Raw genomic sequence first — 25,912 nt, 5'->3', positions numbered from 1 at the left:
CACAGCAAAAACAATACACGTCAACCTAGAAAAGGTCGCGAAAAGGGTAGAAGCGACAAAACGGAAACGGTGACCGAAGTAAGTTATTAAGTTGAAAGAAATTTGGCATGGTCGCAACACCTTATCCAAGTTAAGTCCAACATTTATGTTGTAAAAATAGCCCAAAATCACTCAAAATGTACATAAGAACAATATTTATCAACTAACACTCAGGCTATCAATTTATATTAGTAATTTTGATTACTGTCAAGTGTAGCAGATCGGCCTGCCCTCAAATTTGAAGCTCACAGGTTCACATGGCTCTTGTATAAAGGTCGCCAATGTGTTGAAAACATAGGGGGCTACAGGGTGTGCTTTTTCTCTTGTGAAACTTTAAAATGAGATTTGCTTTAGTTGAGCAATGCTATTTTTGGTCTAATTTACATTCATCAGGAAAGAACTATTGCACCAAAAATTGTATAGGCTAGCCAGCTTATTTTGCAAAGAAAAAAAGTATTTGCAATTTACATCGGCTACAGTAGGATACTGGGATTTGTTGTGTTGGTTATTTCAATTGCAGTAGGTCATACGTAGTTACCTAGTTAGCTTATACAGTAGTTTCTGACATCACGTTTGCATTTATGAAGTGCCCAACTAAATCTTCACCATATCATGTTCAACTGTTTTTGTACCAATTTATGTACAGGTATTTTTGGTGCATATAAGTTAATACGTGGCCATGGGTCCTACTGATGATGCATCTGAGGAAAATCATGAAAGTGAAGTTGAGGATCAGGTGGAAATGGCTGTCAATGAAATATTGAACCTTCCAACAGCCTTTCAAGAAAAACGTCATGTAGAAGAAATAGCAAGTGCTGATGTTGTCACTCAAACATGGAGAATGAAAGAAAGGGTCAGTGATTTTCAATGCACTAGATATTTTTTACTTGCACTTTAATTTTTATCATATCCTTTAGTTAAATGTAACATAAACACACATACTGCAATGCTTGAGTACCGTAGTTACAATGGCAGTGGCTACTGGCTATAGTTAGTGAGAAAGGTGCTCGATTCTGAATACCCACAGTATCTAATCTTGCATAAACACCACAACAAAACTATGTCTGGTGTGTGGATTTTTTTGTAACGATAGCCACCCCCTTGAACATTGCTTATTTTATTTTGAAACCTCTGGGCCAAAAATCAATTCGCTTTCTATAACTTATATACAATGGCACCAGTGTTTGCCTGGACCACATGGGAAGAGTGAATTCAAGCCAGTAATTGGATTTCCATTTGGGAGACTGAATGACACTGTCATTGATGATATTGGTATTTTTCTCAGTGTCACACTTTGACTCCTCATTGGTGCATAATTCAGCAGACAAGCTTTACACTTTCAGATGATTGACATGCACCTACAGTCCTACACTCCTACAGCCCCACACTCGTCTTACATCTTAGTAAAGACAGACTGAAGTGTGAAAGTTGTAGCTCAGTGGTTCCCAACCTTTTTTTGGCTGTTACGCTAATCTCCACCCTGAAGTGAGCCAATTACCCCCACGATCAATTTTCAAAAACAAAAATGTTTATTGCTATGTATTTCAAAGGGCTAACTATGACAATCAAAATGCAATACAATACTGAATACAAGATAACAATGCGTGGTAAACATTCAATGCGAAGGTCAGGCCTGGACTTCAGGCGCCAGCTTTGTGATCCTGGGCTTTGTGGTAGGCTACTGAGGACAATTCTTGTGTCGCTTTCGACATCCTGGCGATTGCGCTTCTTTGTCTTCCTTCCCAAGACAGTTAAAAATCCTTGTTCACAGCGATACGTTGTTGAAAAAGATGTCAGGATATTTAATGCCCGTGTCGCTAATGTTGGTGCGTCCTGGAGTCTGCTAAACCAGAAGGTTTCTAAGCCTTTCCCATTGAAATCAAGTTTCAACGCTTTGTTAATTCGGAGAGTGATAAATTCTTCTTTGGCCGAAAAGTCGTCATCATCCACCTGGCTGTCATCACATGTGAAGGGCTCAGTGCACCATTGAAAACTAGCCGTGTTCAAATTCGGAAAGTAGTTGTCCATCTTCTTGGCTAGCTGGCCTAAGTGGTCAGCTATGTCCTTCTTCAACACCGCTGTCAACTCAAGTCCATTGCCTCCGAGATACATGTCAAACGTCTAAAACTGTGCTTCTTCCAACTCGCTTGTTCCACAATTTAACCTTTACGATAAATGCTGCTCCGGCTACTTTGGTGTCGATCACAGTTACATTCTTGCCTTGAATTAAAAGATTGCCTTTGTTCGATTCACCAAAGATATCAGCCAGGTAGCACAGCTGGGAAATCCACTGTTGGTTAGAGAAGTATTCAGTCAAGTTGGACTTCTTTTCTATCAGAAAAACATGGACAGCCTTACGAAGTTCGACCAGGCGGGTTATCCTTTGCCATGAGACAGCCATCGTACTTCTGTGTGGTACAGTAATACTTCGTATATTTCTCCCATCTTCTTGCACAGTTCCTTGTAAAGACGACTGTTCCATTCCTTCGCTTTTATAAAGTTTACAACCTCCGGTCTCGTTAACCGCCGAAAACAGGCAAATTACCCCCAGGTTGGGAAACACTGTTGTAGCTGAACAAAGTCTTATTACCATTTAGTTTATCATGTCTGTCCATCAGATTTGCTGCAAAGATGTCTTGTTCACCACTCACCAGCATCACAGTAGATGTCAGTCAAGTGGCTGTTGCATATGGCTATCTCGACTTGAAAATTGGGCATAGATTTTGAAGTGAATAGAGGTGGTGCTGCTCCAGTGCTCATGGACTAAAAAAAATGCTATTTTTTTTCAAAATAAAACTCAGTAGTTTAAATGACAATGTCATTTTGTCTAACTCTCTAGTCTAGTGAAAAAATTGTAATGGTGATACAACACTGGTAAACAAAGAGACACTAAAGAAAACACAAAAGAGAAAATATGAACAATAGATTAAACATAATTTGTGTCAATGATCTCTTGGTGACTGGTGACATGTTCCTGCAATACGTCCATCATGGTCATTTGTCTATTGCCAGGTCAGCTGTGCCTAATGTTCTAATCTCCCCCGAGCATCATTGAAAAATACCTTATCTGCTTAGGTAAATGGAAAGCTTCCACCATTATGTCAGTGTCACTTGTAAACGGAAGTTTTAATTACTACTTGTGGAGATAGGATGGAACTTTTCTCATATCCTGTTTCACACTAAATCTAGATAATTTGACAGTTGCACAATTAATCAATTGTTTATTAAAAAATAAAGCATAAAAGTGACATAAAACAAAAATACACACAACGTTTAAAGATTTTTTTTAAGAAGTAGACAATAAAACTACCATATCGGATTATCGATCATGGTTACAACCAAAGAAAAGAAACATTAAAGCAAAGGGAGCTATGGGACTAAGAACATTTGCAAAAGATGCTTAATTGCATCATATAGTTTGTATTTGCACACACCTACGTCCTACAGTTCTGAGTTATATGCACCAAGCTGCAATACACAATGTTTAGCTACCCAGGCCTCCAAGCTCGTTTATTTTTCTGGCGACAAGCATTGCCTACTAAAGCTTCTTCTCGTTCACTTTTAAGGGTATAATGGTAATATAGTAAAACCCATAGATTGGGCAGATATGATCGGTTGACTTAATAGCATAAAAATGTCTGTTCTTGCTTGCACCCTCATCATTATAACAATAAAAAATTTGTGCAGATGAAGACTGTCAGTGTGGCGCTTGTTCTTTGCCTCAATGTTGGTGTGGATCCTCCAGATGTTGTTAAAACGTCACCTTGTGCAAGAAAAGAATGCTGGTTGGGTAATTATGATGTTGTTTTGGTGCTATCTCGATGCCATATTTTTCATTTAACATAGAAAACATCTGTCCACATTTGCAGAACGTTGTTGCCTTTTTGTTCAGGTTAAAAAGTCATTGTTCATATTGCAGATCCCCTCAGTCAAAGTCCCCAAAAAGCACTGGAATCCATAGGGGGAAATCTTCAGAAACAGTATGAACGCTGGCAACCAAGGGTTTGTGCAGTTTTGTTACTTTATCGTCTTCACTGTGAAGTTTCTTTTTCTGAACATGTTTGTTTATTCTTTGTTGGGATGCTTGCTATTGTTTTCAATGCTTAAAATTGTCTTTCGTGGATTGTAACCGTCATTGTATGTGTCCAGTTTTAATCAGGTGTTATCCCTGTTGCCAATGGTGGCTGGATCTTCTTCAAACTGCAATTACTTTCATACCGTACCTTGCATTGTATTTTAGGCTCGATATAAACAGAGTCTTGATCCAACAGTGGATGATGTCAAACGACTCTGTACCTCGCTTCGCAGAAATGCTAAAGATGAAAGAGTCCTGTTCCACTACAATGGTCATGGAGTACCACGGCCCACCTCGAATGGAGAAGTGTGGGTGTTCAACAAGGTTGTATTTTAGGATCATTTTTAGAATAGAATGCAACCAGCCTAGCATCTTCTGATTTTTGTTGTTATTATATTGCTTTGCAGCATCCAAATTTTGTAGAATGGATCCAGTTAGCTTTTGAAGTACAATACTTTGTAAGCTCAATTTCACATCTGTCTTTCTAATCAAAAGGTTATACATAGGCTGAATATCTTTCATAATCTATATTTATAATCCCTGAAGCTTTCACAAGCGTAGGCGAAACAAGAAACTGAATAAGAAGTCTACAGCCAACAAACTGAATTATTCTTGCTCAATGCCTGTCTGGACATACTTAGCTCTACACTGATTTTAACCTATAGGGTATGGTTATTGGTAGTCATTGTCATGATTGAACTGACTTAAAGTGGAAATAATTTACATTGTATTAGAAGGGATGTACCCACTACCCAGTCATTCATACCAGTGGTTACAAAATATGAAGGCCACAAGGTCTGAAACCGCTAGTTCATACCAAACACCATCCGTAAATACAAGTATATATTGACAAATTAAAATGGTTTCAGTTATACGGTAATCGTACGGTATGTGTAGTGTGTACTTTGTAATGGAGGAGGATGGCGAGTGGCCGATTGGCATAAGCAAGCTGCTCCACAACTTTGATTTTGTTTGTTGTGTGGCCTTTAATGTTGAGCTGCAAGATAGTGGGGCGTCTGCACTTGTCCATTGCCCCCTGCAGCTGGCCGTCCGGATTGGTAGCTTTTGGTTGACAAGTTTGGTTTCTCATCTGCTTTAAAGCAGATGTTATTCACAGGATAGGGCACGAGGAGCCACTTGTATTGAGGGTTGTATTGAGTTGTCTTGAGGGTCTTAAATAAGACTGTGAGGGTCATCCGCAATTCCGCATCTTTTATTCAAAACATTCAAAGCCATTTTCGACATTGCAGGCTTACACGCAATACATTCCACTGTCCATTTACGATCTGCAGTCATGGATGGGGAGTCCGTCCATATTTGTGTATGACTGCTCATGCGCTGGTCTCATAGTCAGCTCTTTTGAATCGTTTATAGAGCAACGAGAACAAGATATGCAGGTATTGTTGTTGGTGACTAGTTTGAAGACTGTCACACTACATTTTTGTTGTGTGCAGAACCTAAGATCACCAGTATCTTGTGCATTGGTAGCTTCAGTCAAAAGTAAATCTGTGAAAGTGTTCGCTTCCCTATAATGAGGCTAGCAAATCAAACAACAGTGTTTGAATGATATTATACAAATTAAACTGATTGCTTTACTCTACATCAAGGACAGCGCAAGATGCGGGAGTCCCAAACTTTAACTGTATTCGTTTCATTGAACGCAGCATCGCTTGCCAGCCACGCCAAGATAGACTCGAAGATTGGCTTCTCTGTTGCTTGATCTACAGTTCGATTGCTAAGCGTCAGTTTATCGTTTGTAAAAAAATAACGCATAATTCCCAGAAATAGCCTAATTATATTTAAAAGGTGCGGCGAAAATATTTCTATCCTTTTAACGTCAACAAACATTATCTTGCAGATGAATCCTCCACATTCCCCATCTTCAACTACATGTGATGCTAAGAACTGCATCCAACTGGCAGCATGCTCCGACAAGCAGCTCCTCCCAATGAATCCCGATCTTCCTGCCGACCTCTTCACTGCTTGTCTCACAACTCCGATCAAGGTCGCACTCCAATGGTTCTGTCACCAGCGACAGGGATCGCTTGCACCGGGCATTACGCTGGATCTGATAGAAAAGTAAGAGCAGGCAAAATCTAGATCTCAGTCAGTTAATCAGTTCTTTTTTATATTAATTTAACGTCTGAGATTGTGCGTTATGAAGCCCGTTCGTGTTGAGTTGCACAATATAAATAAATGTGACTTGTTCTTTTATCTTTTGAATTTCATTACTTGAATATGGAAATGCTTAGAATTCCTGGTCGACTCAACGATCGAAGAACTCCGCTGGGAGAACTGAATTGGATGTTTACCGCCATTACCGATACCATTGCATGGAATACTTTGCCAAGAGGTATTGCAGTCGGCTTAGTTGTAAAATCTCCAATCACGCGGTTGTTTAGGCTCTGCTATCTACCAATTTCGTCTATTTCCATTTCAGAGTTATTTCAAAAGCTGTTTCGACAAGACCTGCTTGTGGCGAGCTTATTTCGAAACTTCTTATTGGCCGAGAGGGTGATGAGGTCTTACCGCTGTACCCCGGTATCAAGTCCCCGACTCCCTGCCACTTTTAGGTTGGTAGAAAGCAAAAAAAAATTGTAGCTTAAATTTTCTCCACTGCTCACCTGAGTTTTGTTCAACCAGGCATCCGATGTGGACAGCTTGGGACCACGCTTTGGACGCTTGCTTATCACAACTCTCACGGCTTCTGTCCAATGATCCGCCCACCTACGTGTTTCAAAACAGCCCGTTCTTCGAGCAGCATCTCACCGCCTTCCAGGTCTGGTTGTCGTTCGGCGTCGAACATAGAGATCCTCCAGTGCAACTTCCCATTGTTCTTCAGGTAGGTGACTCATTAAGGAGCTAGATGGAGCGTGTGGTTATCATGATAACGGTCGTCTATACAGCTGGGTCCGATTTTCGATTGCTTTATCCGTGTCTTCATACCTATATATGAGGTACTTTGACGTAACTTTGTTGAAATTTATTTGTATCCTTGGAATCTGGCAACATTCGGAAGTACGGGACAATAAAAATAACACGTCATCGCTCTCGATAATTTGGGGTGCTCTGAAAGGATGACCATAAGAAGTTGTTTGTTTTAACTAGACGTTCCTGGTGGCATGTCACATTTTTGATCATTTACGATATTACTCTAGGTACTTTTAAGTCAAGTCCACCGCTTGCGGGCACTCGAACTGCTGGGAAGATTTCTTGACTTGGGTCCATGGGCTGTCAGTCTTGCTCTCTCGGTCGGAATATTTCCATATGTGCTCAAATTGCTACAAAGCCAGGCCAAAGAGTTGCGACCTTTGCTGGTGTTTATTTGGGCTAAAATATTAGCTGTTGACAGCGTAAGTATTGTTTAATGTTTATCGTACAGTTTCTTGTTTAATTAATTATCATGTAACAACGTCGGAAAAGTTAACTTTTTTGCTTTGGACAATAAAACAAATATTTATTTTTCTGTTGCAGAGTTGCCAGAGCGACTTGGTAAAGGACCAAGGTCATCAATATTTTCTCCGTGCGTTGCAAGATCCTCAGATGCCCCTTGCAAATCGCACCATGGCGGCTTTTATTCTTGCTGAAATCGTAAAAGGCAACCCTGCTGGTCAGGAGGCCTGCCTGCAGCGGAACATAGTTTCCATATGTCTCAATCAGCTCGATGACGAGGTTGTCATAGCGACACCAAAACTCCGACAGTGGGTAGCGATTTGTCTCGGTAAGTTCTGCGTGGCGCTTTATGCTAACACTGACGCTTCATACCTGTTTGTATAAAAGGATGTGGAATTTAAATTATCGTACCAGCAGTAACAGCAGCGGGTCACATCTGAGCAATGAGCACTTTATCTTTAAGTTATAAAGTTGCCTGGTTTGTGGCGACGCGTAGATGAAGACAATTTATTGGGTTTGCAATGGGTTTCAAATAACGAATTTTCAATTTATGGAAATGCATCCCTCGCGATGAGAGCCCTATCTCCAAATCATTCTCATCCGTGAAAATGTTAGACTGAGTGGCTGTGTTCTCTCACAGGACGAGTGTGGACCAATTATGACGATGCTAGATGGAGAGGCGTTCGCGACCAGGCCCACGAAAGACTTTACGACTTGTTGCACGATTGCCAACCAGAGGTTAGATGCAGTTTGCGAGTGGCCGAATATGATTTTTCATTCAGATTGTTCGCAATACTCTGCAACAATTTCGTACAATTCGGCAAAGTGCACTAAACTACAAAATCTAACCGGTCAACAACTGAAAATAAAAAACAATCTCTCAGACATGCATCTTCGCACACAGCGAGATTGACATGACTTTCCAGCATTTTTTCATTTCAAGAATGGAAAATGCGTAGAAAGACCACAGAAAAGTGTGATCAATATTCAAATGGAAAGCATTTATTACCAGGCAAGATCATTGAACGTTTTTTAAGACTTTATGGTGCATTGCTAATAATTATCATTGGGCTTGACTTTATATTCACTGGAACCGGGGCGGAATAAGTGCATTGCTTAGTTCGAACCCTATTTAGTTTCTGATCTCTGAATGTCCTTCTCTTCAGGTTCGTGCGGCAGCTGTCTACGCGCTCGGCACATTCGTCGACAATCATCCGGAATCGGTCAGCGATCATGCCGCGCATGTCAACCAGGCCGTCGGGGCTCGGCTCGCTCTTCTCCAAAAGCTTGAAGCGAGCGTGCTGGTGCGCTGCGAGCTTGCCAGCGCCCTCCAGCGCCTAGTTTCATGCTACGACAGCAGCTTTGCAGCGATCGCATATCGCTTTGTGGAAGAAGATGGGAACTTGGAAACGTTGCAGCAAAGTGTGTTGATCACTTTTTCACAATCTTGTTTTGTTGTACACCGCGATCATTGTGCAGTCGTAATAACAACCCATTGCTACCCAGACAGCAAAATTCGTCATTTTTGCATTGATTCAACATCTGCAGACGTTGAATTAATGTAAAAATGATAGATTTTACTGTTCGGGTAGCTTTTGGAAAGGCTTCAAATTTATTTTAGGTTGTGGAAAAAATCGTCTGTCCAGCACTTCCGGAAGCCAACGGAGTCAAAGATCAAGTGTTGATTACATCAATCCTCCAGCAAACTACGTCGCCATGATGAAGCAAGGTGCAGCGGTTTGATCTTGAGTCAGTTCTGCTCTGTTACTTCAAGAGATTCAACTCGATTCTTTTCCTTTAACAGCGGGCGGGGACAATTTCAACCAATCGCTCAGCGACGCCAGTGCTGCCCATTCATTCCTTGAATCAAGTCTCTCTTTCAGACGTTTGAATCGACTTCGCAAGATATCGCTCTCCAGTCTGCCATCAATTGTTGGTTAGCGCTGTTTCATATTGTCTCAGACATCCTAGTGAACATAAGATGTTTGTAGAGAGATTACTTCGTTAAACCATAAGTTAACGAAACCAAACAACAATGCGGCTTTATTATGCTACAAAATGAGAAAGATGCCAATTTTTCTCAAAGCTATTTTCGGCTTTATTTTTTACATCTTTTTAATCGTTAAATGTTTTGAATATTACTCGATATGCGATAGTGTTGACATGAATTTCAATTCTGTTTTGACAATTATGGATTCCTTTACGTATGCTTGCTAGAACGTTAGCATTGCTTTCCACTTCTTCAGGTGCATCGTACAGTTCCGTGAACGCCAACATCTGGAAAGTTCTTCTCGCCCTTGCCACCGATCCCCACCCTGATGTCGCCACCCTTGCAAAGTCGGTTGTATCGGGAATCATGGAGAGGGTTGTTGTGAGTTGATAAGATTTTGCATGCATGGAGACCTGCTCTCTGTGTGCCGTAACGTCTGTTTAATGCGGCCACTGGTCAGTGTTTTTAAGACCAACCACTTTTTGTGACCATTTTAATACTTTACTTTTAGCTGTTAGTAAACAGAACGTAAAAGGAAGTTAGCTGAAGTATGTGATACTTATATCAGTACCCTATGGATATCCAATAGAAAAAGTTCAAAATCTAGTAAAGTTTAAAGCGCGCATGAACAGTTGTAGAATATTTCCGCAAAATCCAAGTTATCACGGAATGTATTATACCGAAACCAACGAAGTAGTGCGAATGATACTTTCGATGTTTTCGTCTTTGTAGTTTGTGACAAACACTATCCTGGCAGACCACTTTTGTTCTGCCTTTCCGTCTTGATTGTTATTGTTGTTGGCAGCTGATGGCAAAGGAACAGAGCTCTCGTTACGTCAGCGAGTCGGAAAGTCCTCGGTTGCGCAGCAGAGACTCTGAAAGTGACAGGTAGAAGGATCGTTTGTGGAATTGTTATTATTATTATGGTTGTTTATTGCAGTTTGTGATATCGTAGTTTTCTAACGTTACCCATCTAGAAAATCTGTCAATGTCAATGCCCAGCGAGAAAATCAATCCTTTTTACATTAAACGTCTACAGATGTCAACAGCAGCTACAGATGTTGAACCAACGTAAAAAAGGACTGATTCGATAACTGAGTATTGCCACCGGAAGACATCCACACCTGTTTAACTGAATATTTTCGTTGCAGCATCGCGGCTTCCCCCAAGAATGGGGGTTCCCTCATCCCGATTCAACTGACTCCCTACACAAGAACAAGAAAAGCATTTTGGAAGGGGCCAGATAAGAGCAAAGAGGTTCTCGCTTAACGTTAATGCTTTTTTGTCCAGCTAACTATTTCCACATGCTTTTCAAACCATTTTACAAAATCTCACTGAGTGTCAAAGGCGTTTTGAAACATCTTCGATTGTTTAAGTTACAGCGAATTATTGTTTTCTTTACATCCACAGCCGTTTCGAGCGTCAGAAGTTCAATCAACCGCGATCTCTCTTGTCCAAGAGCGGTCGGCTTCGACCCAGTTTTGCTCGTGGAGTGCAGCAACATTTGCCAAACCCACCTTCAAGGCAAGTATCTGTTGTTCAGCGATCAGTTCTATGCTTCCCTCCGGATTTGGTTACCGTTACAGCGGTTAAATTTCGAACGAAGAGTTAAGTGTTATAATTTTGTGTGTAGGTCAAGCCATCGGACGAAGAAATTGATGAAACTCAAGCAAAGCGACAGATTCGCTTGGACAAGGTCTTGCAGATGAAGAAAGATTCCACAGAGGCGTGTGATAAACTTGGTATGTGCTATCTGCCAACCCTCCCTGTCATTAAGTATTTTTCTTTTTTCCTACTTAATTTTTTGTAAACTATAATTTAATCGAATGAACGGTTCTGACTGTACTCAGTACTTTGTGCAAGTTTTGTCCATTTGTATTTTTTTTTAGCAAGGTACGCATTTGTGAATGCTTTCATTTAAGCTTGTTTCCTTATTCCACTTTATTCTCTTATTTAAATCCTTTTGTTTCATGAAGTGTGTAATATAGTTAAAGTGTTGGTCGCCACCACTCTTGTATCTTGCTAAAAAATACAGCAAGGTAAGTCGAACAGGAAGTCGAACTCCCAACCTTTCGACTGAACCAATGAGCTGCCATTGCACTACGCTTGCTGCCAAATAGGCAATAGCCTTGTATAACCAGCTGATATTTTGTGTCGTAGATACGTCTCGACTGAGCGACCAACAGTTTTTCAACAAAAGCACGAGCCAGCCGGTTTCCATCATTTTCCATCCGCACAATAACAATATGCTGGTGGCTGATCGGAGCGGGATTAGGTATGTTGTTGTGGTGCTCAGAGTGACGATAAAAAATATAAAAACAGTGTGAAATATTGTAGAATTAAAATTATCTTTTAGAATTAAGTCTGTCACGTGTTGTATGGTAGCTTACTGGGTTGTGCACCAAAGCGTTATTTTCTTGTACAGTTGTACACTTTTCACGTTCAAACTAAAGTTTAGAAAATCACACTCGTCGCAAACTTGAGACAGGGGTGGGTTCTTTCACTGAGACGTACATTTGACTTGTAAAAGGAAGTTCCTGTCATCTTACGTAAAACTCTGGAGAATAATGGTTCTGTTGTTGTTGATTCAATCATTGTGATTTACGGAGAAGAGCTAGAAACTTAATAACATGCATCACACACAACGAAACCATGTAGTTTTGATTTGGCACATTAAAATTGTTTGCCTTTTTTATCGTGTTATTTACCATTAGTTTGTATTTTTTATGCAACCTAATAGCACCTCTGGTCGACAGCCGCTTTTTTAGCCTCCAGGAACAACGTAGCGTCTCTGGGCGAACCTGCGAATTCGTTCGATGTTTATTTCGAGTTAGTGTTTTTATCGATTTCAATTTGGTTTTCAGCAAAATGAGAAGTTCTCCGTGCCAATCTTAAAATCCGTGGCAATTATAACCCGCAAAGTTTAACATGTTGTTTTGCAAACAGGTTCAAGCTTCAATTATTTTTATTTGTTGAATTCGAGTGCGTGGTTTTCATTCAAACTGTGTAAAGTAGTCTCTCCTGCCACTGACCAATCACAACGATCTGTAATGCCACGTCATATGCTTTGTTGTGTTTCAGTGTTTGGGAATGGGAAACCGGTCACCGACGTCACAACTTCAGCAACAACAACCCAACGAAGACTTGCATTTCGTGCATGGAACTTATCAACCTCAACTCCGATCCATTGCTTTTGGTCGGATCTGGTGAGAATGTGCAGTCGTTTTGTTTATTTGTAATATCTAGATCTACAGCCTTGTGTAATTTGTGTACGGAAAATTGCACCAGCAAACAGAGCTGTTGTTTTCTTTCTTTTCTTGTACATATCAAGCTGCTCAGCTTGCAAAACACATATACATTATACAATGTCATACACTTCAAAACTAAACCAACATACCATAAACAGACGATGGCTGCATTCGCATTTGGAAGAATCCGTGCAAAGATTTCAGTGGCGAGGAAAAGCTTGTCTCCGCCTGGCAGGTGACTCTTGTTCTTCATCGTTTGTATCCTATTGACCACTCATATTTTTGAAGTTTCAAAACAACAAACAAAATGGTTGTGTTTGGGTGATATAAAAGTATCATTAGTGTTGGTTTTGTTGCTTTAATTGTTTTTTTGCAACCTTTGCACTTTTTTATGCTCAGGCCATCAACGAACCTGTTGCGTCATCAAGGACGTCAGGCATCGTGATGTCATGGGACCAGACATGTTTGAAATTGTTCACCGGCGGCGACTCGCGACAGGTGCAGATTTGGAACACGCAGGTTGAACGCAAGGAACAGGTGTGGACCGGTTTTGTTTGATAAAAAATAAGGTTGACCCTTTTAAGTTTTAAGATTCGTTCTTGTTCTACCATCTCAGGAATTTTCCACTGGGGCAGATAGCTGTGTTACTTGCCTTGACTTCAAAGATGGCTTGTTGGTGGCAGGATGCGGTGACGGAAGTGTGAGGATTTTCGACGCTAGAGAGCGCCATATAGACAGGTACAAAAAGCACTAAAAATTTAAATTACAGTAATCACTTTGGAAAGTAGATTGTAACTAAAGGCAAGCCTCGTTTACCAAGCAAGTTGTTATGCATATTATGAATATTATGAACTTATAATATCGTAAATAAATTACTATGGTTTGAGAAGGTTGTTTTGGACTTTTGCGAGAATCCATGCTTTTCTATTTCATGGCACAGTATTACACTGGGAATATCTCAAGTCTAAACTTATTTGATTTGTTGTGCTTTCTCTTCCACGCTCTCCGTACTGGACAGTTGGAAATAAATAATTTAATCAATTAATTTCATATAATATTCACTCAGGTTTGCAAGCAGGCAGTTGTAAAGTTTTGATCTAATACCAAACCGACTAATAATTTTCGTATCGTTTGTGAAACCCTGATTGGATTTTCCTCCTGAAAAGGACACACCATCTCTCCTCACGTGGCTCTTTGTTTCAGTTCAAAGTTGAAGCCTCATCGTCCTCACGACTCCTGGCTCATCGAAACCAAGTTCGTCGAATCGACAACGCTTCTCACGGCCAGGTGTGGTCTTCATCTGACTGATTGTGTTCTCGTTTTCTTCGCGTTTGATTCGTTCGAATACTCGCATGCGTCACTGAGTTGAAGGACGTTGGTTCAACACCTGTATAGAGCACACTGCTTGACACTTTCCCAACCAGCAAAATCCGCTATGTGTACATTGATTCAACTTCTGCAGACGTTGATGAAACAAGTTGATGGAATCTTGTTTGTGTCATTATTCTTTCCGGCTGTTATCCGACCATCTTGTTTTCCAGCGAGGAGGGAGACGTGAAGTTGTGGGACATCAGAGGAACAGCAAGCGATCCCGTTGGAGTGCTGAGGAGCCAACGGAATGGAGGATTGCATCAGCTTGACGTACATCCATCTCTCCACATCATTGCTTGGTAAGATATCGGCTGATGTTGTATCTTCTTGTTTAAATCACAGTAATCATCCCACAAAAGTTGTGGTGATGTCATGACTTGTTTGATAGCATAGCAAAAGAATGGTCAATGTTGAAATATCTTTCGGTTGCTTTTTAAGATATGTTTTTCGCAATTTTTCTGCTTCCATTTTTCTACTTGAAAAGAATACATAAAAATGCTCGCCATAAGTTTAACTTGTCGAAATATTCACAAGCTTTGTGCTTGACTTCAATCCACGTGCATCATCTGCATCAGAACCAACACATTTGTATTCTCCAGCTCCTCATCCGAACACGCCATAAGCTTCCTGGACATGGACGGATCTGACCTGGCATCGGTCCGTTACTACGACGGCTTCCTGGGACAGCGGATCGGATTGACCACGTGCCTGAAGTTCCATCCACTCACAGTGAGGAATATTTTTAAGTTGAATAGTCACTTTCCCTTCGAACTACATCGATCTCATATGACTTCTTTTTCAGGCGAGCCTCGGGGTTGGAACAGCTGATTGCTTCGTGACAGTTTATTCCTCCCAGCAGAAAAATCAATGATTGTTGTGACGTCACGATGAATGTGAAGTGGAAGATTTTCAAAATGATGTGTGGTCATCATGTCCTGATCACGTGATGGCCTTTGAACAATCATAACTGTGACGTCACGTTGTGTTGTTTTGCTGTCACTGCAACAATGGTGAGATGTGAATATGAAATCGTGAAATATATATACCGATAAATAAAATGTCTTTTTTGATTGTTCATTTTTGTGTCTGACAGTCATCGCTTTTCAGGGCCAGATAGCTTCGATATTTAGTTGCCACGGACTGTTGATTTCCAAGGAAGGCTCTCAGAATTTGCTAGACCTGGTTGAGGAAAAGTTTGTTTAAAAAAGTTAATTTTGTAAGTTCAGTGAAAGCATATCTTTTGTAACATCAAGTAGCTTGTTTTTAACTAATGATAGTTCAGGCCCTTAGGGGAATCTTTAGGCTAAACGTGTTACACGTTGTTTTTTTTGCATATTTTTGCAGTTGATCAACCCAACTTTGATTTTAGTGGGTGCCGCAACTTTTTGGGTCACGTGATCACCCCCAAATCGGGGATTTCCCCAGAAATCACGTTTCAGCTCTTTTTACGTCATTTTTATGCAATTACATATTTGATTTTTGTATATTTTAACTTAAAAAGCACATACAAATAAGTGAGACAAAATAAACACAAAATAATTTGATTGATGACGTCATTGTGGCGTCATCACATATTTTTTTGCTTTTTAACCTATTTTGGTAGTTTGCTGTTGGTTTTAGTTGGAGTACCGGTTACTAAAACCATTTCACAATTCCTAAAAGTAGTTTCGTCATGATTGCATCTTTTATGGCGTCATCATTACATTATTAAAACTAGACAACTTCAAATTCAGGAACCAAAGGTAAGTTTATTCCGAAAAAAGCGATCAAATACTCTCATAAGTTTTGCAAATGCTTAAAATTTTACAATTGCAGGCAATAACAATAATTCCAGTACAGCATGACGCAATAACGACGTCATCAAGGGAATAACCAGAAGAGCAGCTACCAGGGGTGAATTTCCCTTTTGGTCATGCCACTTTAAAATTTAAAATAATATGTAGGCCTAATTATGATCTACAAATCAAATTAATACACGACCCCAGATGATGCAATGTCAGAGTCTTAACACTGTTAATTCAAGATGAAAAAACTAGCGGTTTTCGATGTTAAATTCCTACCATACGTAATTTGATGTTAAAAAAATTCGTGTACGACAAGTTTTTTCAAGTTACAAGATAGAGTTTAGAAAGTCAAAAGCATTTCTTGAATGATCAGTGTGAATTGGAGATGAAACGTCAATGTGGATTGAAGATGAAACATCAGAGAGGATTGGATATTTTGTGGTCGAATTGCATGTTTCGTACTCGCATGAACAAAGACTTGTGCATTTTATGGATTTTTTCTTACAGGAACATCGAGAGCCACAAGTAGACTGACAAAACGGAACAAGCTGATTTGCATCATTATGTTTCCAACCCCAAGCTAAAGGAGAAGGTAGTTGCTGAACATTTACGAGGCTTGATTTCCGTATTTCAGCTTGATGTATCGCTCTGCGTGTATGTTGCATCAGAGCAGCTGACGTTGGTGGCAGCTTTTCAATAGTGCAACCATTGGTAAACATCATATAACGGCATTCGTCTACATCCGTGATAGTAGGACCATTGCCATAAAGAGCTATGACATACTTTTGTATGTCATTTATAGAACTAGGTGAGCTTGAGAAATTCAGAAAGTTAAATAAGCCACACATTGCGGTAAGATTAAGCATCCAACAATCACAAGCCTTTTTTTCCAAAGACGAAACAGTATCACAGATTGTGATAGCATAAAACAAAGGTAAAGAAGCGCAAATCATCGGAGATTGAGGTGAAGATGAAACAATATCATGGATTGGAATGAAGCGAGTTTTTTTCTCCAACTCCAAATTCAACCCATAGTTTACAGATTTCTAACTTGTCAAAACACGAAATTGCAATAATTACCACATCAGTATCTACTGCGGGCAGGACTTAGTGACTCTGATTTTGAAATGCTCGTGTTTTTGAAAGATGCGAAATAGTAAATTTCCCTTAGAATGTGTTGTTTTCTATAACGACGTTAAAATGACAGTGTAAACGAATGATAACATTCGTTTTCAAGGTCGATTTTGCGTTACTAGGGACTTGAAGAGTGTTCCCTAGTGTCATTTTAGACAAAAATAGCGGAAGAAGTAGCGGTAGCGCGCGCTATTTTGGTCCAAGTAGCGGGTAGCGCGCTACTTTAAAAGTAACGCGTGCCCCCATCTGCCTGCTATAGTTGACAGGTGCAGAATGCATTACGTTCCTGTCAATAGTTTGCTCACTTTAATTCAGCTGGTGTTCTTTCCCGAACCCACTTTTTTATTTTAAGGCGTTAATGCGTGGTTTATTTTGCAGACAGACTGTGGTATCTTATAAACTAGTTTACTTCTCTTAGACGTACAGCATTTTATAACCGGGTTTCTTGTGTGACGGCGGTGGGATGTCACAGCGTGTAAGGCGCACCCTATGCGATTCTGGTTCGACTCCCAGTAAGCTGGTTGTTGAAAAATACAGCACACCTTTATCCAGAGTGTAGTAACTTGGGTGAGCGTAGTTGCTGAAGGAAAGGCAGCCGTGAGTAAGGAAGTAGCCACCCTACTCTCGTTTCTTCCGAAGGTTTAGTGTATTGAGAACCTTGTCTTCTCATTTCCCGTACCTTGGAATCAAGTAGGCTTAGCTATGGGACTAATATCTGCTTATGTATCGATCAGACTGCGTGCCTTGGACTTCGTGTAGCGTTTATAATTAGAAAAGAAACCTTGCTTCAAATCGAAAACCTTCGGTTAACAACAAAAGAAATAACTTGGCCTACGCTCTACGATATGTCGCATAGCGTAAAGAATATAGCCTACGTTGTTGTCGCCAAACATTAAATTGGTAAAAGTAAGATTTTGAACTCGCATTTAAGCGACCTATTGCCGAATTGAAGCTGTAGCTACGCAGCAAGTTGAAAATTGTATTTGAAAAATATTATTTCCTCCTGGCCTGTGATAATTCGCATTTCATTAAAATCACCACTATCGTTGTTATAGCGGTGAAGATGACCGGCTCTGCATGACCATACAGGCAATTATAGAGAAAGCTTCCGGTCAGCATATATTTAAAACTAAAGTCAGAATTCTGACTACTTTTCTACAAAAATTAAGAATTTTTAGCCATAGTAGGCTACACTTTACTCTTTAAAAAATAAGCTAACTAGTTTCTCGACTGGAGATGATTTGCTGGTAACCCACCGAAAAGATGTGGTTTCGATTTTCAACTTATTTAATTAGTTGGTAAAAGTAAAGTTTGAAATGACATGTTTTAAAATTGAAAGATACTTTTGATTTGAAGATTTTAGTTTGAGAACTAGCCTAAGTCACAAAAAAATTTGAGGAAACAATAATGTTAAATTTTGCAAAGTTGCAAGAGGGCACCAAACCACATAGGCTATTTGTACGGGTTAGTGTGGTAAAATCAATCCGTCTGAGGAATAAACTTTTATTTGGGGTGATGTTTTGAGCATTCAACTACACAATTTTAGCATTAGCTCAAAATTGTATCTCCTAAACTCAGGTCTACAGTGAATTTTTTCATCATTCCGTTTACTAAGTCTCGTGCAGCATTTTTCCTGTTTCCAATGTGATTCAAACAACCTGCAAAATTATTTTCCATTTCAAATTCAATAATACTTAAAAAAGATTAAACCAAAGCAAGTGAACTCTGCCATCATTGTTTACCAGACCGTATTTTAAGCCGTTTCAATCGTTGTGAAGACAAGAGTCCTGGCTTGAAAAACGAGCGAACAAACCACACTCGATCACTTCGAGTAGTTTCTGCTCGAGTACCTACGTTTATTGGTTCAAGCTACAAGTAAATGAACAAAAAGCATCTAAGACTCAACAATGTCAGCTGAAGTCAAGGTAACAGTTTTCAAGCTATTTTAGGAAACTGAATTAATTGGGATTATTCAAGTATAAAAAAATAGAATAAAGGGCTGTTCAGATATTGTATAACCTAACATTTTCCGATAGGAATGACAAAAACGTCATATTGCGTTATCGGCTAATTTTTATAGAAAGAAGATACGTCAGAATTGGCGTTATATGGGAGAGGGTGAAGAAACTTGCTGTTTAAAATTTTAGCAGATTCTACTTGAGTATTTTTCTTGCAGCGGAAATCATACGATGTTTTTGTGAATGCAACCCAATTGCATATAGCTGTTATTGCCTGTTATTCAAACCGGTAGAAAAAAGTTTTTGAATAAGTTGTAAGATATCTTTTTTTTAATCGTTGTTGCGATTTCGTAAATGTCAGTTACTTGTGAAATACATCGTAATTTTAAATTATTTATTGCTCAACATTGAAACAGTTGTTTATGACAGGAAGTGGAAGTTGGAGATAAAGAAGCCACAAAATCTCCTTCACCTAAACCCGACACAGAAGCAGCAAATACTGGTTCGCCTACTCTAAAAGACAAACAGGGTAAGATTTTTTTTTGTTTTTTTGAGGGATTGATAGATGGTTTGAGGGTAAGATAGTTTTTTGAGGAATGGAAACAGCCTAGCTGATGTCAGGGTGTGGCAATGGTGATATAGCGTTGTGATGTCATAAATAACAAAAAAGAATTGCAGCATTGCAGACTAAATGTTTTAACTTCGGCAACTGATACTGTATTTTTATTTCAACCAATGTAATTTTAGTATAAATATTTCAAATTGAAGTTGTTGCATCAGTTATACCGTGTTGGCTTAATTAGAAATTTAAAAATTAAAAATAAAACGTATTGCCAAAATTCCAGAAACGTCGTGCAGTTACAGGACTTTTTTCAAATTTTTCTGTATGCTGATTTACACTAGGACTGGTGACCATGTTCGAAAACTTGATTGGGCAATTTATCTATTTTTGTGGATAAGGTAGAAGGTCATCGTGTGTTGCGTAACTACAGACTACCCCCGCATGGATTACCAATTAACAAAAGGTGTCAATTTCCGGAAATCTTTGTTGTTTTGTTGGCCCCTAGCGTTGTTTTCTTCAAAATGTCGCGTCTTGACATATTCGAGATTTATAATTAGACGTAACCGAAATTCGAACTCTTTTGTTTCTAAACACTATTGTGACGAAGTTGTAGCCACTCTCGTACGAGGACAACAATAGGATACGTATGAATAGAGTTTACTTTACAAAACTGTCTCCACGCAGCGCTTTCCATTTAAAGTTTCAAGAAACAAGTAAACTGTAAGCATTTAGCTTGCTGGAATAACAACTCACAAATTCAACGCCAAGGTCATTGTTATTACCTCCCAAGCCGTGCCTCTTAGTAATTCCGCATGAATTCTCCAATTATGTGCTTTATTGTAATATAAGTCAAACAAAAGAATTTCTTTTTAACACACATATATAAAAACACCACAGGAAAACCATAGTTTCGTATCGTCGCTGTTGTTTAGCTCGTAAGCTGTTAGAAAAGCAATTGCTTTAAAAAACTACATGAGCAATGATAGTGCATCTTTTATGTCATTTTTAAATATGTTTTCTGTTTACAAAGTGTAATTTATGTCAACAGAAATAAGAAAAAAAATATGGCTGTCAGTCGTTGGCAAGATGCACAGTTTCAATGTTGGTCTTGCTTCACAGGTGAACATAATGTTGACAAGCCAAATGCTACAGCTCCCTCAACCGATGCTTCACAAGCCCATCAAACAGCCGCTAGCGGCGGTAACACTGGAAACTTTGGCTCGAAACGACGTCGTGTGGGAGGAGGTGCCGCTGGTGGCGCTGCCCACAGACGCATCACATCACAACAAGCTCAGTCCAACGCAACACCGGTACGTTAACAATGAGCAAACAAGTTCAGCATTCGTGCAAAAGAGATTTTGAAATTGCTTAAGTTGTCTGTGCTTCCAATCGGCGCAAATTTGCTGAATTGTCGAGCAACATCTTCATGAATTTTGTTTATCTGACAGCTTTTTGATACAGTTTAAAAAAAATTCAATTTTATGTTTACAATAATCAATGCTTGCTGCAAGCGCTGGAAAATTAAGAACAGGTTAAACTCTATTTTAAAAAGCTGTCTTATAATATTCATTTTCTTTCAGGCTGGTGGAAAAAAGAACGTGGTTCTATCAGGAGATGCAATGAAGGAAATGGCCCGACAAGCGAAGGCGATGAGAGAGGACCGTAGAGCTGGACTCGACGCTAGACACAAGTGGATTATTTCAAAGGTGAGCGGCATAGCTCATCAGGTTTCAACACAAGTATGGTAACTGTAGCCTACACTAAAGCTGGTTTAAGGGTGACATGTTCCTTCTAAATTTTTGCAGATTATTAGCATTTCATATTCATTGTCAAATGTTGGTGTGTCACTATCATAATTTATGGTGACGTAGATATTACATAAAGTTTGTTCACGGTAAAAAATTGAAGAAATTAAAGGCGCCGGCTTCAGATGACCTAATTTAAAATGGCTTTTTATCATACATGTTACGTTTTGCACGTGCAACAGGTTGCTGAAGCAATGCAAGTCGAAGATTCGACAGTTGAAGAACAAATTATTGGAGACGAGCGGTTTGAGCTGATCGATGAATTCTTTGCTCCCAATAAATCGAAGAAGCTAATGTTTTATTTTCAGGTATTGTGAACTAGGAGAGATCTTCTTAGGTCCCATGTTTCCACCTTCAAATTATAATATTTTTATTTTTACATAACTTATGTCATATTATTTATGATCATTTCTGCGGGCAAATGCAGCGGATTATTTTGTTATTTTGATTGTATGTCACTGGTTGTTTTGAAGGAAACATCAATTCGAGAAGCATCTCATTCACGAGCAGATCTTGCCAGTGTTCATCCCAATTCATTGCCGAAGGAAAAGCTGTTTATCACCGCCGGAGACAACGAACGTAAGACTTTAAATCATATTTGCAGTATTTTCTAGAAATGTATTGCTTGAATATTTGTGTAATTGTTACATTGTGTTGTTTAGCTTTGACTGGAGTCTGTTACTTCTTCGTACGCACCAACTTAAAGTCAATCTCGGTTTCCAACATTGCGAATGAAGTCAACTTCGGCATGCTGGATGCCAGAAATGGGGGACTTCTTAAAGGAATAGAAGATCTTCTTGGTCGCGTTATGGTACCAGCGCTTAGAGCCCAGACTGACTGGGGCCAACTGACGGCAAATGGAGGAGGAGACAGACAACAGGTTAACAAAAGTAGCGGCTGATAAGCAAAGAGTATCATTACTTGGGCCACGTTTAGAATATGAAGTCACCTCAAACGATTGATTGCATTAAGTCTATTGAATCACAAATTCACAACCGTATTAAGTTTTAAAATGGCGGCAATGACTTGTTTGTAAAATACTTGTTGCTTTTGTTTACACCCTGCCTCTGAAGAAACCTTTTCCGGCAGCAAGCTTTTTCTAAAAAGATTTTTTCGATTAATTCTAAGATCGATAAGCAAGAAATAAGAAATAATTATTTGCCAAGTCTACGTATAAATTAATTTGTGTTTTAACCAGATCGACGACTTCATCGAGTCCATTGATAAGTTCGTATCAACCTTGTCTGTGGCACGTTCTCATATGTCGGATCGGTTCGAACTGCATGAGGTTGATATTGGATACAATTTGGATGATTTGAAAGGACCACAAGACTTCGCCCAAGCAGCTTCCTCCAATATGGACCTGGTAGAGAAGCTCGAAGGAGTTCTAAATGGATGGTGCAAACAGATAGACCAGGTAGGATTAAAAACGTACAACTTATTTATGCTAATTGTATAATAATTGAATTTTAAGGTATTAAATGGGAGGTAATAAAATGCCACCAAAACAACGCAGTCATTTGATCAGATGTTACTTCTGTTTCGATTTAAAAGTTGTAACACAGTTTACTTGCCTAGAGTTTCTTTTACCAGTTTCTTTCTCGCATTTGATCACTTACAAAGGTTGTGTTCATTGTATCAGGTGTTGGCGGAAAGCGAGCAGATGCGAAAGGAAGCCGATGACATTGGTCCTGCAGCTGAACTGGATCACTGGAAGCAAAGAATGGCGAAGTTCAGTTCCCTTCTTGATGAAATCAAAACCCCAAGAGTGAGTTTTTTATAGACCAGCGGATAAAATTGTTACTTATTACGGGGTACACACTACACAGTATGGGGTACGTGTTTCTTCATTAGTACAGGTATCTGTTTCTTCATAATATGTGGGGTGCTTTTCATTGCGCTATGTAGGCTTATAATAAATATCTATTTGATTTGAAGGTTCGCGTTGTGGTCGGGGTGCTGCATGCGGCTAAGTCGCGCACACTTCGAGTCTGGAAATCTCTCGACTCACGAATCACTGATGCAACTAATGAAGCTAAAGACAACGTTAAATATCTCTACACTCTGGACAAATACTTCGGCCCACTATCCAAGTGCACTCCACAAGGTAATGTTAACTTTAAGTTTGTTATTTCCCATCACCATAACTAATTATACCACTGCTGGCAGATGTTGACCTCCGAAATTTCTTCCTTGCTACTCGATCTTCTTATATCTTGAAGTTCATATAGTGATTGTTGTGACATTGTACTGTGCTTTTTTCTTGTCACAAAGCCGAAAGTGAAACCGAAAAGTTACAATAACGAAAATTGCCATTTCACCTAAATGTAAGAACTGATGTAGACTAATTTTGAGAAAATTGAAAGTGAAACTACATAGATATATCAAAAGTTAATCTTCTTCGTGTGAGCTCTCTTCGTAGATCGTGTGGTCTGCGGTTTGTTCCTCCTTGCCAGACGGTAAATGAGCGATATGTCCAGGACTACCCTCGATAATGAATGAAATATCTTGTTTCACATTATACTAACTGCATAAAGTTGATTCAGACTCGGGAAACTCGATAAATGTGAAGTTGTATTGAAGGTAACGTTTTGTTTCAGGCATGATTGAAGTCCTCTCAGGGCTGATGAACAGCATTCGAATGATCAATAGCGTTTCGCAATTTTACAACACATCCGAACGAATGACCTCACTCTTTGTGAAGGTGACGATTTTTTTTATGCGCATGAAGAATTTTATTTGATAAAAGTCACCCCTCTGCAGTTAAAGTGAATTGCAACTTGTATACTGCATTTGTAAACTTCTTTCTGCAATATTCTTGATACCAACTGTCAAGTTTTGATATCCACTGTTTGAATTGGCTCACTTGCATTCCATTGTTGAAATACGGAATTACAAACATTGTTATTGGCTTAGGTGACAAATCAAATGATCACAACGTGCAAGCATTACATAATGGGTGGACGAGACAGAGTTTGGGAGATTGATCGCAACGAATTGCTTGACAGAATCGAGAACTGTTCAAGATTGAATGACGAATATCAAAAAGCATTTCATAGGTAAGACTTGAATTGGAAATTGTAAGTTTTCACAAAGATAAAGTTTCACGTTAGTTTTAATTTTAAAGGGTAAGTTAAACACTTCTATGTTTCTTTTCTTGCCGTAGATGCAAGCAGAGAGTAGAACTAGTGAAATACGGGTGGATTGAAGACCACGTGAAATCTGCTTATTCTCTTAAAATTGTCCAACTCTTTAAGTTTCAGCTATGGTTATGTTAAAACCGAGTATCTAAAATGTCTAAAAAGAGTTATCTCGGCACTGGGTGGGGCTAATTTTGTCGTGGTTGAAGTTGCGCACTTTTCTTTTTGCTGCAGAACAAAAGCGAAGCTCCGGGAGAGTCCTAACGAACGACAATTCGAGTTCAGTGAGAATTACATTTTTGGGAAATTTGACACGTTTTGCGGAAGACTCAAGAAAGTGGCTGACATGGTGTCCATTATGCGTAGCTTGTCAGGCCTGAAAGATATCAAAATGGAGGGAATTGAAGCGCTTTACATAAAGTACGTTTCCCTGTTTATTTTGCAAAAAAATAATATTTTTAATGTGATTACATTATTGGTTTGTTCGTCAGTGAAATCCGAAAAATAATTACATTTTAAAATCATAATTGGTTCACACAAAACGCGTGGAGCTTTCTATGACAGAATGGTTATGGATATAACTTTTTTACAACCACTAAAACCTCTAGAACTTAGCTTATTCCACCTAAAAGATCTTTGCGCTTCTGCATGCATGAAAATATCGTTGGATAACTTAGTTTAACAGTGACAATAGATGTACTGATTTAAAAATAAAACCAAACGTGACACTAATCTGATTGTGTTGTCATGTCGCCAATCACTAAAACGTTGTTTGGATTGAAACCTATCAAGGTATCAGAGCATCGTGAGCACTGCCGAGAAGAAGAAGTATGACGTCCTGGACCACCGTAAAGCTGAGTTTGAAGCGGATTACGAAGACTTCAAAAGCCAAATCAACGATTTACAGATTGCATTGCAAGGTTACATGGATTCGTGGTTCGACAAGTCCCTGTCAACAGAATATTTGCTTGAGCTTCTACTCAAGTTTGAAAATATTGAGGGAACAAGGTGAGAGCTTCGAGACACTACAAACGTTTACATTTCTGTAGATGCGCAAAGCAGCATTGCTATTTTATAAAGGCAAGTTATTTATCAAAGGTAATGTCAACATTTATCATAGAAAATGCTAACAGTCAACACATACTATATCATTCAATACTTTGTAAAAATCAAAGGGTCGTTTTGGGTGATTTTTTTTGCTATAAAATGTTTCTTTTTTCTTTGTAGCTTGGACATCAGCGAAAAGTTTTCTTTTCTCCTCACTAAATACTCACGTGACCTTGAAACAGTTCGCAAGTTGTACACAAAGTTCAAAATCGAACCTCCAATTGCTCGGAATATGCCGCCAATATCAGGTACGATGTTGCGTATTTGAATGAAATATAATATGAACTGAAGAAAAGATCGAGACAA

The 25,912-nt window shown here is 39.2% G+C and overlaps 2 protein-coding genes across 2 annotated transcripts in view; both read left to right on the top strand.

The window, feature by feature from the left end:
• LOC145775236 (regulatory-associated protein of mTOR-like) lies at positions 1-15,191 on the top strand. Its single transcript, XM_082586488.1, is given in 29 exon segments — positions 1-78; positions 686-892; positions 3,727-3,829; positions 3,959-4,041; positions 4,280-4,438; positions 5,365-5,511; positions 5,973-6,193; positions 6,367-6,467; positions 6,555-6,687; positions 6,758-6,956; positions 7,273-7,467; positions 7,589-7,835; positions 8,148-8,245; positions 8,674-8,929; positions 9,129-9,443; positions 9,754-9,878; positions 10,303-10,385; positions 10,649-10,754; positions 10,908-11,021; positions 11,131-11,239; positions 11,658-11,772; positions 12,579-12,703; positions 12,904-12,980; positions 13,145-13,282; positions 13,362-13,483; positions 13,949-14,032; positions 14,287-14,415; positions 14,716-14,845; positions 14,919-15,191. Coding segments are annotated over 28 exon segments (3,957 nt in total). The 5' UTR covers positions 1-78; positions 686-718; the 3' UTR covers positions 14,988-15,191.
• Positions 15,192-18,926: 3,735 nt separating this feature from the next.
• Positions 18,927-25,912, top strand: part of LOC145775069 (dynein axonemal heavy chain 5-like) — a 42,181-nt gene continuing 35,195 nt past the window's right edge. The window contains exons 1-15 of the mRNA XM_082586265.1: positions 18,927-18,959; positions 19,422-19,521; positions 20,674-20,864; positions 21,135-21,260; positions 21,542-21,667; positions 21,833-21,938; positions 22,022-22,239; positions 22,558-22,776; positions 23,002-23,127; positions 23,298-23,466; positions 23,960-24,063; positions 24,276-24,418; positions 24,734-24,919; positions 25,292-25,507; positions 25,727-25,854. Coding sequence (XP_082442391.1) covers positions 18,942-18,959; positions 19,422-19,521; positions 20,674-20,864; positions 21,135-21,260; positions 21,542-21,667; positions 21,833-21,938; positions 22,022-22,239; positions 22,558-22,776; positions 23,002-23,127; positions 23,298-23,466; positions 23,960-24,063; positions 24,276-24,418; positions 24,734-24,919; positions 25,292-25,507; positions 25,727-25,854 — 2,176 coding nt within the window. The 5' untranslated portion in view covers positions 18,927-18,941. The remainder of the gene's footprint in view (positions 18,960-19,421; positions 19,522-20,673; positions 20,865-21,134; positions 21,261-21,541; positions 21,668-21,832; positions 21,939-22,021; positions 22,240-22,557; positions 22,777-23,001; positions 23,128-23,297; positions 23,467-23,959; positions 24,064-24,275; positions 24,419-24,733; positions 24,920-25,291; positions 25,508-25,726; positions 25,855-25,912) is intronic.

This window comes from Aplidium turbinatum, chromosome 8 (genome assembly GCF_918807975.1).
Source record: "Aplidium turbinatum chromosome 8, kaAplTurb1.1, whole genome shotgun sequence".
Lineage (NCBI taxonomy): Eukaryota > Metazoa > Chordata > Ascidiacea > Aplousobranchia > Polyclinidae > Aplidium > Aplidium turbinatum.
The sequence above is the reverse complement of the archived record's forward strand: the minus strand, read 5'-3'. Positions and strand labels throughout refer to the sequence as shown.